The following is a 17492-nucleotide window of genomic DNA, read 5'->3' as shown; positions in this document are numbered from 1 at the left end:
AGTGGTAGTGTGACTGAAGTTGATGATGTTTGGAACAGTGTGTGCAGGGTTGGTGTTAGTGGAAAGGTTACCCATCAATTACAGAAGACCTGGCCCTAGCAGGTGTAATAGGTGTGGGAGTACATTTCATGCTTCTGAAGCAAACAATTGTTAAGCCATTGGGAAGAAGTTCAGTTAATGTGGTAGGAAAGGACACTACACAAGGATGTAAGGTGTGGCCTAAGTCCAAGGTGGCTGTTTTGATGGAGAGGAGCAGAGATGTGGTCTCGGGGAGTGCAGAGAGCGTGTTTTGAGTGTGGGCGATGATGATGAAACAAAAAAAAGTAAGACTTGACCTAAGGCATGGTTCTCCCTGGCAGGTGTAGATGTGGAGCATATGGTGGACACTGGTTCCAGGTATACTATTATACCTAAGGATGTTTTTTTAAGTCTTGGGCTCACTTGAAGTTATCACCCACGGATATTTGTCCGGGTGGGTACCAAGGGGAGGAAATAGACATTTTAGGTTATTTGGTGTCCTGCTAAAAGTTCAAAACACATGAGATTAAAGGGAAAATTTATATTTCAGAAGCGATCCACCGATCTTGGGGTGGATACACCAATATGACCTGTCAATCATTGGAACCAAAGAAGAGCTGAGCAGGTGATAGTTGTAGATGACTGCAGTGTAGAGGAGATTTTGAGTGGGGTGAAGGATGTGTTTCGAGAGGAGTTGGGGGTCCTGGAGGGGTATGTCCACAAAATTCAAATGAAACCTGGCGCTATACCCATCAAGCATAAATTGCGCAAGGTTCCCAATTGGGGTGAGGAATGAAGTGAGCAGTATGTTGCGTGATATGGTGAAAGCAAGGGGTGATCGAACCTGTGGAAGCCTCCAGTTGGGTTTCTCCGGTTGTGGTCACAAAAAATCGGAAGGCCATTTAAGGTTTAATGTAGATTTGAGCAATGTGAACCAGAATATCGCCACTGATTGTTTTCCACTTCCAAACAGTAATGAGCTACTCATGTTGTTGAAGGGTTGTAAGTACTTTTCATAGTTGGATTTTAAAAGTTCTTCCAATCAGAGGAGGCTAGATGAGTCTTCCAAAGATGTGCCAGCATTTATCACAATGGATGGTACAATTAGGTTCACTAGAATGCCGTTCGGGTTATCTTCGGCGGCAAGCATCTTTCAAAGGGTCATGTATCAAGTGTTTGAAGGCTTCAATAATAATATTTCCTTTCAGGATGATGTCTTAATTTATGGAGCAACTGTGGAACAGCACAACATGATTCTCATAAAAGTCTTGGAAGTCGGCCTTACATTGAGGAAGGAAAAGTGTGTATTTCTTTGCAAGGAAATAAAGTATTTGGGGCTTAACATTTCAGGAGAGGGGCTGAAACCAAAGAGAGAAGTATTGTCTGCTATAAGATTGGTTCCTCAACCCAATGACAAAAATCAATTGAGGTCGTTTATGGGGCTCATTGAGTACTATGCCAAGTTTGTAAAAAAAAACAAAAAAACGACTAACACTGAGGGTTTGAAGCTTTTAGTAAAAAAAGGGTGCACATTCAAGTGGAGTGATGTCCAGAATTTTTTTTTTAAAATGACTAAACAGGAGGTGTGTGGTGTTGGTATCCTGGTATCCTTTGATGCGTCCTTGAAATCCGTCCTCACGGTTGATACTAGTGCGTCAGGGGTGCGAGCTGTGTTGGCTTAGTTTCATGGCAAACTGGAGTGTACAGTAGCTTTTGCCTCACGGTCATTGACAGAGAAAGAGAAAAAATACTCTGTCATCGAGTGTGAAGCACTGTCGGCTGCCTGGGCCACAGGTTACTTCATATTTGTGGGGCATTAACTTCCTCTTGAGGACAGATCACAAACCATTATTAAAGGTGCTAACTCCGGGTGGGGCTGGAAGAAGATCGGCCAGGTTAGCAAAACTGGTGGCTTGTTTACAAGAATATATATACTGTGAAGTACATTCCTGGATGGCGCAATTCTCAAGCTGATGACTTGTCTCGTTTCTCTGTCAGCTGGGAGCTGGTTGACGGCAATGCTGTTTGCAATTTGGAGAAAGAGGGTGCTGTGGCTTGGTTAGAGGATGTTGCTTGCTATGGTCTAGGTGTATTTTCTCAAGAAGAGTGGGTGCAGGAAATGGGCAAAGATGAAGTGTTGTTGGAGGTGAAGGGAGGTAGGCGGGAGAGCAGTGTTACTGCTGCAGTAAGACCGTTTGTTAAACTTTTGGATTAGTTGTCTGTCTGTGATAACACAGTGTTGATGAGAGGGGACATCTTTGTGCCTCCAGAGAATCTGAGAAGAAAAAACACACAGCTAGCCCATGAAGGGCATTTGGGGCAGAACATGACTCAGAAAAGAGTGAAGGACATTTTGGGTGGCCTGGTGTAAATGCTCAAGTGAAAGATTGGGTAGAAGGGTGTTTGGTGTGTAAGGAGAGTGAAAAGCATCTTAAGGTGGGTGGACAAGCTGCTATGAGTCATATTCAAGATCCAGGAGAGGTGAGGCATACAGTTGGTTTGGATTTTATTGGACCTCTGGGTGGAGTGGTTCCGGATCCTAAATCTGCCATGTTGCTGGTAGACGTTTATTCCAATTGGTTGGAGGTCATATTTTTGAAAGATATTTCTACTAAGGGTACCATTGCCAATTTGCGAGAAGTCTTCTGGAGGGAAGGTGTTCCTCATATTTTGTTGACAGATAATGGTATGCAGCTAACTTCGTCTGAAATGAAAAATGTTCTTTCTGTCCATGGAATTACGCATCACTGCACCACTTTTTATAATACACAGGGGAATGGCATCACGGAGAGGATGATCCGTATGGTGAAAGGGACTGTAGAGTTGGCTTTGCAAGGTGGTTTGGATGTCTATGTTGCGGTTCGAGAAGCTGTTTGGGCACATCGCACAACACTAAATACGAGTCTCAACAAAACTCCCTTTGAGGTCATGAAGGGACGCAAAGCTATGACCAAACTGGTTCCTGAATGGTTGGGACACACTGTGGAACCCTTCGTACCCATAAATGGTTCTGCGTGCTCAAGAATTCAGATTGGTGATTGGGTGAAGGTTAAGGATGGTCGGTCTGGCTCAAGTTCAGGGGTCCCTTTAAAGTCAAGGAAGTTCCTAGACCCCTACCGAGTCACACCATATGCTGTGGGTGGACACCTGTCTTCCATCCTTTCGGTTTCTCAGTCTTTTCTTTGCTTTCCTTCACCTCCTCTTTGCTTCTCTCCTTTTCTCTTTAATAAAGTTTGCTTTTGAATAAGACGTTCCCCGTTGGCCGGTGGTTGTAGGTGGGCGTAATGTTTAAGATTGCAACACACTCAATAAAAATGATTTAAACCATAAATTCAAGGACGTTTTTTAAGAGTTCGATGTGTTGGAGAATGGTAGCAAGTTGAACAGTTGCAGAGTTGCATTGTTTCAGAAGGGTGGTTAGTGTAGAGGTTCACAGGCGGAGAGTGTCAAAGGCTCTAGTGGATTTATGCTTGCAGAGGATGGAGCGTCCACGTCCAGTTGTGTGTGGAGTGGAGGAGAATGCAATGCCGTTGCCTCTGGTTCCAGTAGGGCTGAAGGGGCATCCAAGACAGAGCGATTTGTGTCGCAGAGAGAGAAAAATCCCGGCATAATTACTGGATTATGAGCTGGGTTAGTGTTTGAATATTGCATTGGCAAGGTGTATGTTCTCTATTTTTTTATAGATATATTTATATTCATATACATTTAGTTGTTTTGGTTGTTTGCGCCTCCACTGCATTATTCTTATTTTACCTTATTCCTAGGATTAGTTATTTTCTTAACATTGTGTATTTTGTTGTTCTTTGATCTGTAATTTATTATGGACATTTTTCCTCACTCAATTTATTTGTTTTGAGAAAGGGGGAAGATGTGTTGTAATTGAATTGTTAAGAACAGAACCTAGGTGTCAAGGTTCTGTTCTGAATGTTATCTTTTGAATGCTGTGGGCATTTGGTTTGGAGGTTGGCAAGCAACAGGTCACGTTTTTTGGTGGGCTGAATAAAGAAGATCTAACTCTTCTCTGGATGTTGTATTGGCTTAATTTACTACAATTTGCCACAAGAATACACCCAAATGTGACTCATAGGGGAGAAGCTGAGGTTGAGGGAGTTTGAATTAAGAAGACGTAATAGGAACTGAGATAACCAGCACAACGTGATATGATATGTTTAACTAATATCAATGAATAAAGTGATAAGATGCTTGACGAGACATGTAACCACTTTAACACAGTAAAACGTGTTAAAAAATAAAAACAAAACTAGATCTGGCCAAGACAGCAAAAGCTATATCTAACCAATACCTAGTAATCTAACCATTCTGCATATCACTTGCTCTTTCTGTGTATGTGGTATTAATGAAAGTGATAAAAAGCAAAACTTTGCACACCACACTTTTTTTGTTTGTCTATTGTTCTACAAGGGGAAATTAAGGGAAGTAATAACATTGATGTTTGCTCTACAGTAAAAACAGTTTTCCGATTATCGAGAAAATAAAGTGCAAACATGTTCAGGGCGAAATGATACCAATTTATTTAATCAATAGGAAAATACCAGCATCATCAAAATGTATACACATCTGTAATACGACAGCGTTACAGTCATACAGGTAGAATGTAATCCCCAGTGTAACTCGGTAGCATTAAAACACCAGTGCGCGCGCCAGGGTAATTTGCTGTGTGGTACTGAATATGTAAAACCTTTTTGGGGATCTGTCTGAAAAGTTCAGATACATAACAGCGGCGTCATGCTGCTATGGCATTCAAGACTTCCAGCCACAGTCCTTTTTTAGCTCAAGCCTATCGTTGTAGCGCATGCGCTGCTCGCTTTGCGAGGCATGCAGTATTCAGTATAGTGGGGAAGCCTCGTGGAAGCTCCGCCCACTCCCCGCCTATCTTTTTCATTGTCTTAGGTCCTAAATGCTAATGCTGCCTTCCGATCGGTTTTAGGCTTACTAGTCCCTCTCCATGGCGGCCAACTCCTCATTTGTATCCTTCCATGGCTACTGGCCCCTTTACTCCGAACACTATTTTCTACCCGTTCCTCCCCCAGCACACCCGGTCGTGCCTTCTCGCGCCCACCCGCACTGCCCCGCCAGCACTACCATTTCCAATGCAATAGGTCTTGCATAAATGCGAGTTCTATTGCATTGCAAATGCTTGTTTTTTTATATGGGCCGTCATTTGTACAACAGCCACACAGTGGCAGTGTTCCCTTAGAGTTCTGAATTAAGCGCCATTTCCACAAAATCGAAATCAACCTAATATATGTAAGTAGTAACATAGCATAACATTTTATTTTAAAATATTAGCACAGCCCCTTTCTTTCAGCTCCGGGCGGCAGAGAATCCGTCTGAGCGGCTGGCATCACAGGACGAGCGGTGCATGGCTGGCAGGATGGTTGGTAGTGCATGCTGTTGCTGAGGCGGCAGGCAGATTGACTCCACTGCAGAAGCGTAGTCGTACGAGTTACTTACCTTCGGTAACGATGTATCTGGTAGAGACGATTCTAGCCTCAGATTCCTTCACGTAGAATTATCCCCAGGCGTGAGATTGGATCCGGAAACTTTTTACCATAGCATCCCTGCGCGCCGGGGGCGGGGCGACATCACGCGACTCCGCCCAGCCATCGTCCACGTATGTGACATCAGCGAGGTCACATAAGACCCGCCCCGGCGCGCCCACGTCAGTTTTCTTCGGAAAACTTTTCCGCACCACAACGCGGAACCACCAGATAAAAAGCTGTGGGAGCATGGGAACAGAGTGCGAAGAGCAGAGAAATTGGAAAGAAACGGTGACTAACAACACCACCAGGATAGTGCCAACAACGCAGACCCCAAGGGCAGGGAAAGAAGAAAGAAGAACAAGCAGAAACCTGCGCAGCCACCCTGCCCGCACATAGACAACCTCCCATCCTTGTGCCCCGAAGGAAAGAATAGGCATAAAAGGCATGGCACACGTAGGAAGCCCACTCCCCTCATCCTGAGCAAGGAATGGGACCAGTCCCAAGACAGACAGGAACAACAAACCTCCAAGCCACCCCAACCTAGAGGACAACCACCCACAAGGGACAAGGGCAAGACAAGGCCAGATGACCCTCAATCAGAGGATAGCAATGGACGGAAGAGAGGGCAGGGAGGACAGGAATAGAAAGCAATCCCCCCCAAACCTGGAGTAGCCAGAGCAGCAGGGCACCGGAGCACCGGAACCCCATCCTCCAAAGGACAAAGGAGGAATGAACTGCCCCCAGACGGAGCCACCCGTCAAGAACAAGGAAGGCACTCACAGGAGACACAGCCCCCCACCGGAAGGCGAGTACCGAAGACCAACCCAAGGTTCCTCGCAGAATAGGGGAGGAAGAGCGGGCCGTGAAGCAATCTGTAGCTAGAATCGTCTCTACCAGATACATTGTTACCGAAGGTAAGTAACTCGTACATCTGATAGAGACTACTAGCCGTAGATTCCTTCATGCAGAATAGATACCCTAGCAATACCCCCTGGGAAGGAGGGTCTGCGAAAGGATCCCACCAGCCAATGCAGAACAGAGGGCCCCACAGGGGACCAGATCTGTGGAACAGGTGGAACTCCGCCCTTGCCAGGCCAAGGGAACCCCCACAAGCGGAACCCCCACAAGCAGAACCCCACCGACCCCAAGGAGAGGTGGGGGAAAGAAGGCAGAAGAGGCTCGTACACTCACAGCAGAGGAACTAAGGGCAAGGGCTGAGAGGCCGAAGCACCCCACAAGGCAACACAGCTTCCGCCGAATGCAAAGACAGGAAGACGGAAGAAGAAGAAGAAGCCTAGAGAGCCCAAGGAAACTAGGGAGTAGGTGGTGAGCCCACTCCAGATGGAGAGCAGCCTGCTAGCCAGAACAATGCTGACAGCCAAAGCCAGAAGAGAGAAGAACAGCCCGAAGCCCCAGGAAGGCCGAGTAGGCGATGCCTGGCAAGGGAGAACACGGGGACACTCCAGACCACAGAACGGGAGCAGAGCGAGGAGGAGAGGCCTGGGCCACCACCAAGAGTGGCCGCGCACACGACCTCAGGAAGCAAAAGCAACCAACATAAACACCATGGAGAATAGGTACCCAAGGGTGACCAGAACCCTCCAGCAGAGCGCAAGCCATATGACAGCTACCATAACCCCACATAGGGCACGTGAAGTCCCAAGACATGGGAACCCTCTATGGAAGAACTTCCGCAGCAGAGGAAGAAACAAAGAACCATGGGGAAAAAGAGGAATACCCGCCGCAGACTTGACAACAGCCCAAGCAAGCAGAAGGCCCAATCTCAGGGCCAAGTCTGCACAACAACTCCTGCAGAACTCACACACAACAAAAAAAGGGCTGTGCAGCAGCCAACAATGCCAAAGTCCCAAGGAAGGACGTAAGCGGCCAGAAAAACACTCTCCAGAACCATAACAGCCGGCCTAAAAGGTCCAAAAGCATCCCTAACTCAGAAGTCACTGAGGAGGGGACGGAGGAGGAGGAGGACGGAGCCCTGCCAAGAGCCTCTGGATGGTGGAGTCAGTCGGGGCATGAAACAACAGACTGCCATCAATTGGGAGATCAATGAGCCTCTCCCGAATATTTTCAGGGAAGACGCCGTCCTGAAGCCAAGCATGGCGACGGAGAGCGACTGAGGAGGCCAGGGCCCGGCCCAGCGCCTCAGAGACGTCCAGAGCGGAGCAGAGAATAAACACCGCAAGCTCCCAGCCATCCAATGCATGGTGCAGCAAATCCACCTGAGCAGACTCCTGGGACGCTGCAGACCCCAGAGACTCAGTCGAGTCCCACAAACAGGAGGAGGCCCTAGCCAGCACACACAAGGTGTTAAGGGCCCGCAGGGCCGCGCTGGTCGAGGCGAAAATGTTGCGTCCCCAAGCGTCCAGCCAACAGGCCTCTCTGGACAACGGAGCCAACAGGGGCGGCAGGGAGGGAAAAGCAGTCCGCAGAAGGGGACTGGCGGCTGAGGGGTGAATGGACAGGTGCGCCGGGTCACGCGGCGTCGGAAGATGCCGATGCAGAAGATGCGGAGGCACCGGATCCCCGGAGGCAGTACGCCTCCAAGCCCCTGTCAAGGCAGAAAGGAGCGAACCTTCAAAGGGAAGCAAGATTTCCCTCCCACCAGAGCCCTGGTGGAGGACCTCCAACAGATGGTCCACCGGAAAGTGAGCCACCGGGTCACCCATGCGCAGGCTGCCCACAGCCGTGGACACTGCGTGAGCGAAGGCCGCACCCACATCCGTAGGGCCCCACGGTAGAGAAAGCAACTCATCTAAGGGCGACGGCTTCAAACTAAGGCGGCCGTCCCTGAGGCCAAGCGGGGCGGGCAAGGGCCAGACCTGGAAGTCCGGAGGAGCAGAAGAATGAGGGACCTGCCGGTCTTTCAACGAACACCCCTGCCTCAGGAAGGGCGGGGAGTCGTCCTTCGACGCGGGTGAAAAGGACTAGTCTCCGGGGAGGACGACACCAATATGCAGCCTGCCTCCGGAGAAGAAGGAGCGTCCGAAGACGAATCCACGGTACGACCCCTGCGCGGAGCCGTAGAGTCCGCTGCCTGAGGCAGGACACCGGCGCCATCCGGTGTCGCCGGGCAAGGGACCTCCAAGTCACCCTGCACTGGAGAGCGGAGTGGGGACCGAAGTAGAGCTGGAGCCGCACCAGCCCTGGAGCGGCGCCGGGACGGCGCCGTCCCGACCCCCGCTGAGGCAACCACCTGCATGGGAGAACAGGATGGGCCCGGGGAGGGGCCCGAAGCCCTCCGCCGGCCGCGACCCTGAAGGAGGCGAAGGTTCCTTGTGGTGGCACCAGGAACGATACAAACTCAGACACGCCCTCCAACGAGGCAGCCGCCTGTGAGGAGGTCCGAGAGGGGCCCGGAGAGGGACGAGGGGTCTGACCTCGACCCGGAGCGGGACGAGGAGGGGCAACTGACCCCTGTGGCTCCGCACGGTCCAGCTGCTGCCGGCATCGTAGCCGGCAGCGACTCAAGCCATCTGGACTCCCGGGAGGGAGGTAGCAATAGCCGGGGTAAGGAAGGGAAGGCAGTTTGCAAAACCAACCCTTGCAAGTCGGGATGCACAAATAAGCAGACGGAATCATGTGAAGCAGGCCGGTGGCGGTGCAAGACCGAACAAGCCACTGGGGCACCGGAAGCTGGCCGAACCCAGGTACCCAAAAGGGCACCATAAAGAGAAGCTTCAAAGGGCAGAAGCGGCTCCACATTCCCTGACCCACGGTGAAGGACATCAAGTAAAGGGTCCACAGACAAGGGCGCAGAAGGGGGTTGCATGTTCAAAATCCGGGTGGCCAAAGAGACCACACTGAGAAAGGCTGCACCAGCCTCGGTAGCCCTCCGAGGAGGGATAGTAGCTCATCAGTAGGTGAGGGCTGTATACTAACCCTCCCAAGACAGTGAGGGTGCGACCAATGCCCAACTGAAGGGAGCCCCATTGACGAATGGGGGGTACTGATGAGGCTCTTGAGGAGGCGAGGAGCCTGCTGGTGGTGGTGCTCTTGAGGAGGTGGGGATCCTGCCAGATCCACATACTCTAAGGGAGGCACAGGCAAGAATATATCCGGCGACGCTGTGCGTGAGGGCGACGCCAAACTCTCTCCGGAAGAGTCAACAACCCGGCGCCGATGCGGCGCCAAAACCACTTTAGTAGGCGCCGACCGAGCTTCGTCCGGGGCCGACTCGACTCCATCCGGCATCGAGTCGGCACCGTCCGGTGCCGGATCCACGATAAGCCCCCTTCCGAAGAAGGCGCCGGGGATGCAAGCCTCCGGCGACGCAATGGCGCCGACTCAGCCTTAACCCGGACCGGCTCCGACTCCGAAGGAAGTTGAGGCAGAGCCGGGGAGGCGACAAGTTCAACTTCCGAAGAAGGAGAAGGCGCCAGAGCCGGGGAGGCAAAACTCCAGCGCCGACACCGTTGCTGCCTCAGCCTCAACCACAAAAGGCTCCGACTCCGGAGAAAGAAGCGGAGGCAGGGCCGGGGACTCAAGTCTACGGCGCAGGAACGGCACCGTCTCGGGTTCGGACAGGCAGATGCCTGCCTAGAAGGCCGAGGCGTGCACAAAGCGAGGCTTTGAGCACCAGCAACCACCTGCGCCGCCACAGGGAGCCCCACGGGACTATGCGGTGCGGCAGGGGTGCAATGGGTCGTAGAGGGGGACCCAGCCGGGCCGCACCCTGACGATGTCATATGGATCGTAGAGGGGGACCCAGCCGGGCCACGCCCTGACGATACCACATCAACATCCCTGGAGGGCAAAGGCTTTTTTGACGCCGGGGGCGAACCCACCGGCGAGTCTGTCAGGGACCCCACAGATAGGGGAGGCCCCGAAGACGCCCCAAGGAAGGCCGTGGCATAAGCCTCAATTGGGCCCGAGTCGCCCCCGCACCCGGATAGGGCAGATAGAGGGGGGACGACTGGCGGGGGTGCATGTCCGGAATATTCCGGGAACCAGTGCCCCTGACAACAGATGAAAGGGAGGTCGAGGACCTGGGCGACCTGTGTCGCAACTTACCAAGACGTGGTGAACGACGGCCTCGGGCCCCAGAGGGCGATCGACGGCGAAACTGCTTTGAAGAGGCCGTGGGATGAGACGACTCCGACCGGGACAGTCGTGCCGAAAGAAGCTTCATCCGGCGCTCCCGCCGGGACTTCGGCTTGAGGTGTTGGTAGGCTTCGCAGTCCGTGGTGTCGTGGTGCTCGCCCAGACGCCACATACAAATAAGATGCAGGTCGGTTGAGGACATTTGCCGCGAACAGGAAGTACAGGATTTAAAGCCCGAGGGCATCGCACACTGTTCCAGACACGAAGCGTCGAAAAAGGGCCTGAAAACAGGCCAGAGGAACCGCTCTCTCCGGATCCGTGTTTCACGCGGAAAAGAAGGAAACTGATGTCAGGGCGCCGGGAGGGACTTATATGACCTCGCTGACGTCATGTACGTGGACGACGTCAGGGCGGGGTCGTGTGGTGCCGTGCCCCGGCGCGCAGGGGTGCTGTTTCAAAAAAGTTTTCCGGATCCAGTATGACGCCTGGGGATATTCTAAGTTAAGGAGTCTGCGGCTAGATGTCTCTATCAGATTGGAGTTGTGTGGCATAAAGTGCAGTGGTGAAGAGTAGATTTTTCAGAGTAGAGTGTAGTGGCGTAGAGTGAAGTGGTGCAGGGTAGAGTGCAGTTGTGAAGTGTGGCACAGAGTGTAATTGCGTAAAATAAAGTGGTGTAGAGTGCAGTGGCATAGAGTGCAGTGGTGCAGAATAGATTAGTGTGGCGTACAGGGGATTGGCGTATAGTGCAGTGGCATAGAGTTGAGTGCTAAGAAGTAAAGTGCATTGGCTTAGAGTGTATTGGCACAGAGTGCAGTGGCATAGAGTACAGTGTTGCAAAGTGGAGTAGAGTACATTGGCATAGAGTGGAATTGTGCAGAGTAGATTGGTGTGGCCCAGACTGGAGTGGTGTAGAGTGCAGTGGAGAAGAGTTCTGTGGTTTAGAGTAGAGTGGCGAAGAGTGTATTGGCGTAGAGTGGTACAAGGTAGAGTAGATTGCAGTAGAGTAGAGTGCAGTGGTGTACAGTGGAGTGGATCAGAGTGCAGCGGCGTGAGGTGGTACAGAGTGGAGTGGCATAGAGTGGAGTTTGCATTTTGTGCTAGCACACTGCCATTACAGACAACACATTTTCAATTAAATTGACCATTACATTTGCACAGACATGCAATTTTACTAACAATACTCGAAATTACATCACCCAGCGTAATGAATTGTTTTAATCATATTAAAGTATTTGCTTCCAACACACTTCAGAAATAGCACAATTTTTTTTTCATTTGTGTTCCTAATTCTGATTTATTCTGAAATACTTACACAGTTCATTTGAATGTAGTCATGTGCTAGAAAAAAACTGTTTCCTACCCCCAGTGTCCAGCAAGATTGTCACATAACTACTTTCACTTTGAAGTCAGAGAAAGAAAAGTAAACAAGCGCCCTGGGAAGACAGCGGTTGACTTTTGACCTCGGTCTTGGAATGCACAGCAAATGAGAAGCAAGAACAAGATTTGCAGGCCTGTTTACAGAAAGGGAGTACTGGGAAGAATATTTTATTAAGGTTTGGGCAAGGGAAGGTACGAACTCAAGCTGAACAGCCTAAAACAAGTAAAGCCAGCAAATAGAAAGCAAGAAAACATAATTTATACACCACAAAGCCAATGGCAAGCGACAGACAAAATGTATTCTTAGGTCAACTTTCCGAATACCCCACAAGATGTCTTTAGTTAACCAGACAGCTGTGCTGTCTGGTAGGTTGCGACCAAGCAAATCACTGATGTCCAGACCTGCCAACTCACACAGTGCCACTATGTGTGACACTATATTGTCTCCCTTCACACTGTGACCTGGCGAGGAGCCGATATCCAATGGTGGCAGGAAAATATGTTGGAAACTACAGCAAAGAGTGGATTCCCAGCTCTTCTTTGGAGGCTTTGAACAGCCTATATCCATTAAGGGGCGTGAAAACACCCTAGGACAACAGCACCAGCCTCAACAAGCTTTTCGTGTTTTGGGAAGAGGAGGTTGGTAGGGGAGGGAACAGAAATACCTCTTAGGTTATTCTCAACACGAGGCCCTGCTCCTTCCACGGCCCATCCTCATATAGTAAAATCGTTTTTTTAGTTGGCAGGTCTGGATGTCTCCTAAACTGGATTCATTGGGCCTATGTTGAGCTTTTTGCTGTGTTGTTAGCAATCTAATTGAAAGGTTACGTTATCTGAAAGCATAGCTTGGGTATTTCAGACAGAGGTTTTCCTGCTTCCGGCCTGACTGGACCATGTGGATGTGGTGGAAACAGAGTAATCTTCTGTCACTAGGATGGACACAATATCCTCAGAAGGCAGCGGCAATCAGGCATATAGTCACCCATCCGGGATTTCCACAGACAGTCCGTTATTTTGGGCTCCTGTCCATTATCCGTATTTACATTTTTGATGGACACTGTTTTATCCGTAATTTTGATGATTGTGGGTGATAGCCAATGATGTGGCTGTATTTCACCCTGCAGTGGCCACCCAGATCCGTGTGCAGAGAGCATAAGGCTACCTAGGATTGGCTTGTAAGGCACCAGCCAATGCTAGTGCTCACTGCTCCACTGTAGGAGTATTTTTATTGGCCCTGATGGTTCAGCTTTAAGTTGTTTAGAGCATGCCTTCACTCTTTTGCTTCCTGGTTTGCAGTGTCCACTTGTGAAGGAGCAAAGTTATGCCAGCAGGCTTTGCGCCTGTCTCACTCCCTGGACCTGATGCAGTGACCTGCACAGCACCTTCCCCAGCCTGAACAACGAATTGGCATCAAACCTGATTAGGGCACTCCATGCTGTCCACCGCCTCCATTACCCCCTGCAATCAACTTCTCCAAAGGTACATTAAAATAAGTGAGGCTGGTTACTGGCTGAATGTAACTCTTAATCAATTAAAGATGTTTCTACGTTTCTTATTTTTAAATGTACATTTATTACACTTTATTGAAGTTTATTTTTCTTCTTCTGTTCTCTTCAGTGTTCTCTCCCCATATCCCCTGGTTCACTCGTTCCTTCTTTCTCTCCATCTTCCTCCCTCGCCCACTCTCTGTCACTCTAGCTCTCTCCTGGTTCCCTCTCTCATGACCCTCCTCCCCTCCAAACTGTGCCTCGCTCTCTTTGCTTGTTTGTTTCATGTTTACAAACACTGCTGCTTCTGTTTTTTATTCGTAACGGGAAAAGGCTGCTGCCTTTGAAACCTGGGATCGGGAGTCCTAAGTGCAGCACCAGTAGTAGCAAGGGACAAGCCGCCCCAATCTAGCTGTTTGTTTGACTACATGTGCACAGCCGCTTCAACAGGACAGCACTTCCGAGCAAGGGCTGGTAGGCAAGTCCTGTATTTTATTCACATGTTTCACATATTACCTGCCTTAATTTGTAGCTGCCTAAAGTATTATAGCAATTAAAGTCAATGGGGTAACCCAGTGTCCCTCGGAACCAGGGTATTGGCGTTATAGTCTACAAAATAGTTCCATCGGGTAGCAACTAATTCCTTTAAACGTACAATAGTTATACAGTGATTTAACTAAAGAAATTAATTCTTTAAAACAAACACACATCACAGCTTTTTAGATAAGCATGTTTATTTTTCTTTTGTATATTTCTTTTTGTTGAAAACAGACTGTCATACAAAAGAAGAATGAGTGATTTATTAGTGACTTGTGGTGATTGAAGTGAAAGGACTGTCAACAAAAATCACAGATAGATAAATAACACAAAATGGTGAACAGTATATTTAAATCTCTGTCCAGTTGTATAATTCCAGTAGTAAGCTGAACCATCAACTTTTCATGGTTACACTGTCTATGGACATGAGAGAGCAATACATCGACGTTTCAACCCAAGTGTCTGTATTATAGGTACATCACGTAGGGTCTTCTTCAGGACAAAACAAAATATAGTGTTCCAGCTTGAATAAAAGAAAAGGGGGAAGGTTTGTTTTGATGTGTGTGTTGTGAAAACAAGAATAAAAAGCCAACGGGGTCTTGCGTAGACTCCCCGAGTATTGGTTAAATGAACTCCTCCAATCCTGGATGGAGTGCAAAGTAGTCATCTTGTCAAGGCATCTATAAATGAGGGGTGTAACTCAATAAAATGCAGAAACCAATAGGGACTTTCCAGATATAGTCAACTTGGGAGTCGTACAGACACACATCGAAACATTCACTCTGAGTCCTTTTAATCACAACTGTGCTTAAACAGTCAGCACATTTGGTGCTTTTCTTCCTTGGGTCGGTACACGATATAGGGGTCTTAATATTGATCTCCATGTTTTATTTCTAGCCCTCAAGAAGTCTGTAGATATTTCCACGTAGACAAAACACGTGTTGGCTAGGAGTAAGTATCGCCAATTATGTGCTGCTATGTTGGTGCAATTGCCTGTGAGAAAAAAAGCTTGGAACAATTATAGAACAGAAGAAGAATTCTACAAAGAATATTTGTGTGGACTTTTTGATTATACTGGACTCTCTTTGCTCAGGATATTAATAATTTTGTATCAATTTATGAGTGGATCTTTTGCCTACTCACCAGATAATGGTGGGTGGTCATTTATCTAATACCCTAGAGCATTCTTGCCTGTGTATATATACTTCACATGACTTAGCGTATTTATTACCCTTCCACCCTTTTCTCGAGTTTCCATTCCCCCAAGGGTGTTGGAGCACTTTGTATGGTTTTAGGATGCAGTGCCAGCCCTTATATGAAGGGCTTTTCAAGCCTCACAAATTCAATGATTAAAAGTACCATTCTACAAAACTGTTGATCATGATTACCTAAAAGCACCTCTCACAGGTAGACTGGAAGTAGGCTTCATTATACAGCTGTCGAAGCCTGGAAGTTGCCCTTTGATTACTCTTGTGTTGCCCTGTCATTGAGTTACAGGGAGCCTATGTTTCTACACACCATGTGTGTAGCTTTTCACACCAGCCCCCGTTTGCCAATGTGCCTTCATGCTCACATTTGCGACACTGGAGAAAAGAGAGGCAGTACAGAGCTACTTCACTTTTGAAGGGCTGGTAGCTTTGGTCATAATATTGGGTCTCATTTCATCAAATGGACTGTATTCAAAATGGAGGCAACCAATACCAGCAGATTCACTTACACATTACCTGTTATTGTTCTAGATCCTACATGAATGGCTGTTGTGCAGTCAATGTGTTTGGCAAATAAGATTTGTATTGCCTAAAGACAGGCCCAAAGTTATTGACAAAGACAATGCCAATAGTTCTTGGGTTGCCAAGAATTATTGGCTTCGCACTCTGGATAATGTGATGCATGGCTAAACACTTACAAAGTCCAAGGCGAAACCTATTGGCTATGCCAATGCTTGTTATACCGACGCAACACCTGCCTAGTTTTGGGGGAAATGTAAAGTTAAATTTGGATACCAATCCCAAAAAGGCTCGTGGACAAGTAAGGGTTGTTAAATCCTGGCATAAGAACTGTGAATGTCGGTTTTGGTTTGTATACCCACCAAAGCAGATACATGGAACTGAGAAGTTACAACTTGTGCCTGACTTTCTTTTTAATTACAGTTTGATAGTGCTTGTAAGGTGAGCGAGGATGGAAGAATATGATGAACGCCAAAATGATGCTAGAAAAGGTAGGATTTTGCATCACAATAAAAGGCAAACCCATCTTACTGAAAGCCAGCATTAACACGGATAAAACATCGCAAATTACGGAATGCACTTATTAAATGAAAAGGAATACAAAAAGAAGGAAAAAGATAGCCATATTATGTGTTATGATTTTTTACTAGGAAAATCCGTTTTAGGAAGCCAGAGTACTTTGAGAAGACAGGAAGCATGGTGGTAATTATTAACGAAACAGACCCTGTTAAATACAAGAGCCTCTTCATGAATGCAGCAGGTTATGAGCACAGAGAACGCCCTCGTAAGGATTTTTCCTCGACGACACGTTCCATAAATATCCAAACAAAGCCAGACCTATATATCAACGGAATGCATGAGATAAAGATATAGTAGCCAGTTCCTTTTAATATATCATTCATTATTTTCATACTTCATTTAAACATCAGCAAAAATAGCTAGATACTAGCTACTTTTAGTGATATGTAAATGTACTTGTTCTTTTCACATTGTTAAATATTGCAGGTCAAAGTTCAATACGTATACGTGAGATCTAATCAAGAGTTACAAACTATCTGTCATTTTTGCTACAATTACTGTTAAAGGGAAAGGCAAAAAACAGTTCCAACAAAATTTAAGAAATAAAACAAAGCATCACGTCTAAAGAAAACATTTTGATAAAACACTGCAGTCTTCATACCTGCTTCTTGGCCCACATAGGCAGCCTTCCATTGGTTAAAAGGAATGCTGGATCTAAAGAAAATAGACAGGTCAAATCTATCGGTGCATTTAACTTTGACTTCTCATATATAACACCCGCCGAACAGACGCTGCCTCTCACTTATGTCCAGGTGCACTGGAATTGAGCAGCAACGAACGGACTAAATTATGTGGCAGCGTTAACGAAATTATGTAGCGATGAAAAATGTACTATGGATAATTAAAAACTAATAATGAAATACATTATGTGACATTATTGTCTAGGTTTTACAACATTTTAAGTCACCGAGGCAAAAAATATTCCAGCACTATAAAAAAATTGCTATCTTAGGAAAACAAATTATTTACGTTCAGCAACTCCTATCGAAAAAAATAAAGCACCAACAATTTATAATTCCACAAAGAACAGAAGAACAATTTACTTACCTTCGGTAAAGCTCTTTCTGGTGGATACTCTGTGTTAGACAGGTCATCCTTAGGGCGGTCTTCTCCCAAATGCTTTGCCTGCTTACCTCCTGTTTTTGCTTATTCTTTTTTGTTGGTCTTAGGACTCAGAGCACTTTACCTCTGCTGACCAGTGCTTA

At 47.7% G+C, this 17492-nt stretch overlaps 1 protein-coding gene across 1 annotated transcript in view; it reads right to left on the bottom strand.

Moving 5' to 3' along the window:
• Window positions 1-17492, bottom strand: part of WDR62 (WD repeat domain 62) — a 699214-nt gene that overhangs the window by 309364 nt on the left and 372358 nt on the right. The window contains exon 21 of the mRNA XM_085625650.1: window positions 16889-16941. Within this exon, the coding sequence (XP_085481776.1) occupies window positions 16889-16941 (53 nt within the window). The remainder of the gene's footprint in view (window positions 1-16888; window positions 16942-17492) is intronic.

Source organism: Triturus cristatus, chromosome 9 (assembly GCF_964204655.1).
Source record: "Triturus cristatus chromosome 9, aTriCri1.1, whole genome shotgun sequence".
In the NCBI taxonomy this organism is placed as follows: domain Eukaryota; kingdom Metazoa; phylum Chordata; class Amphibia; order Caudata; family Salamandridae; genus Triturus; species Triturus cristatus.
This window is presented reverse-complemented; position numbering and strand designations above follow the sequence as displayed.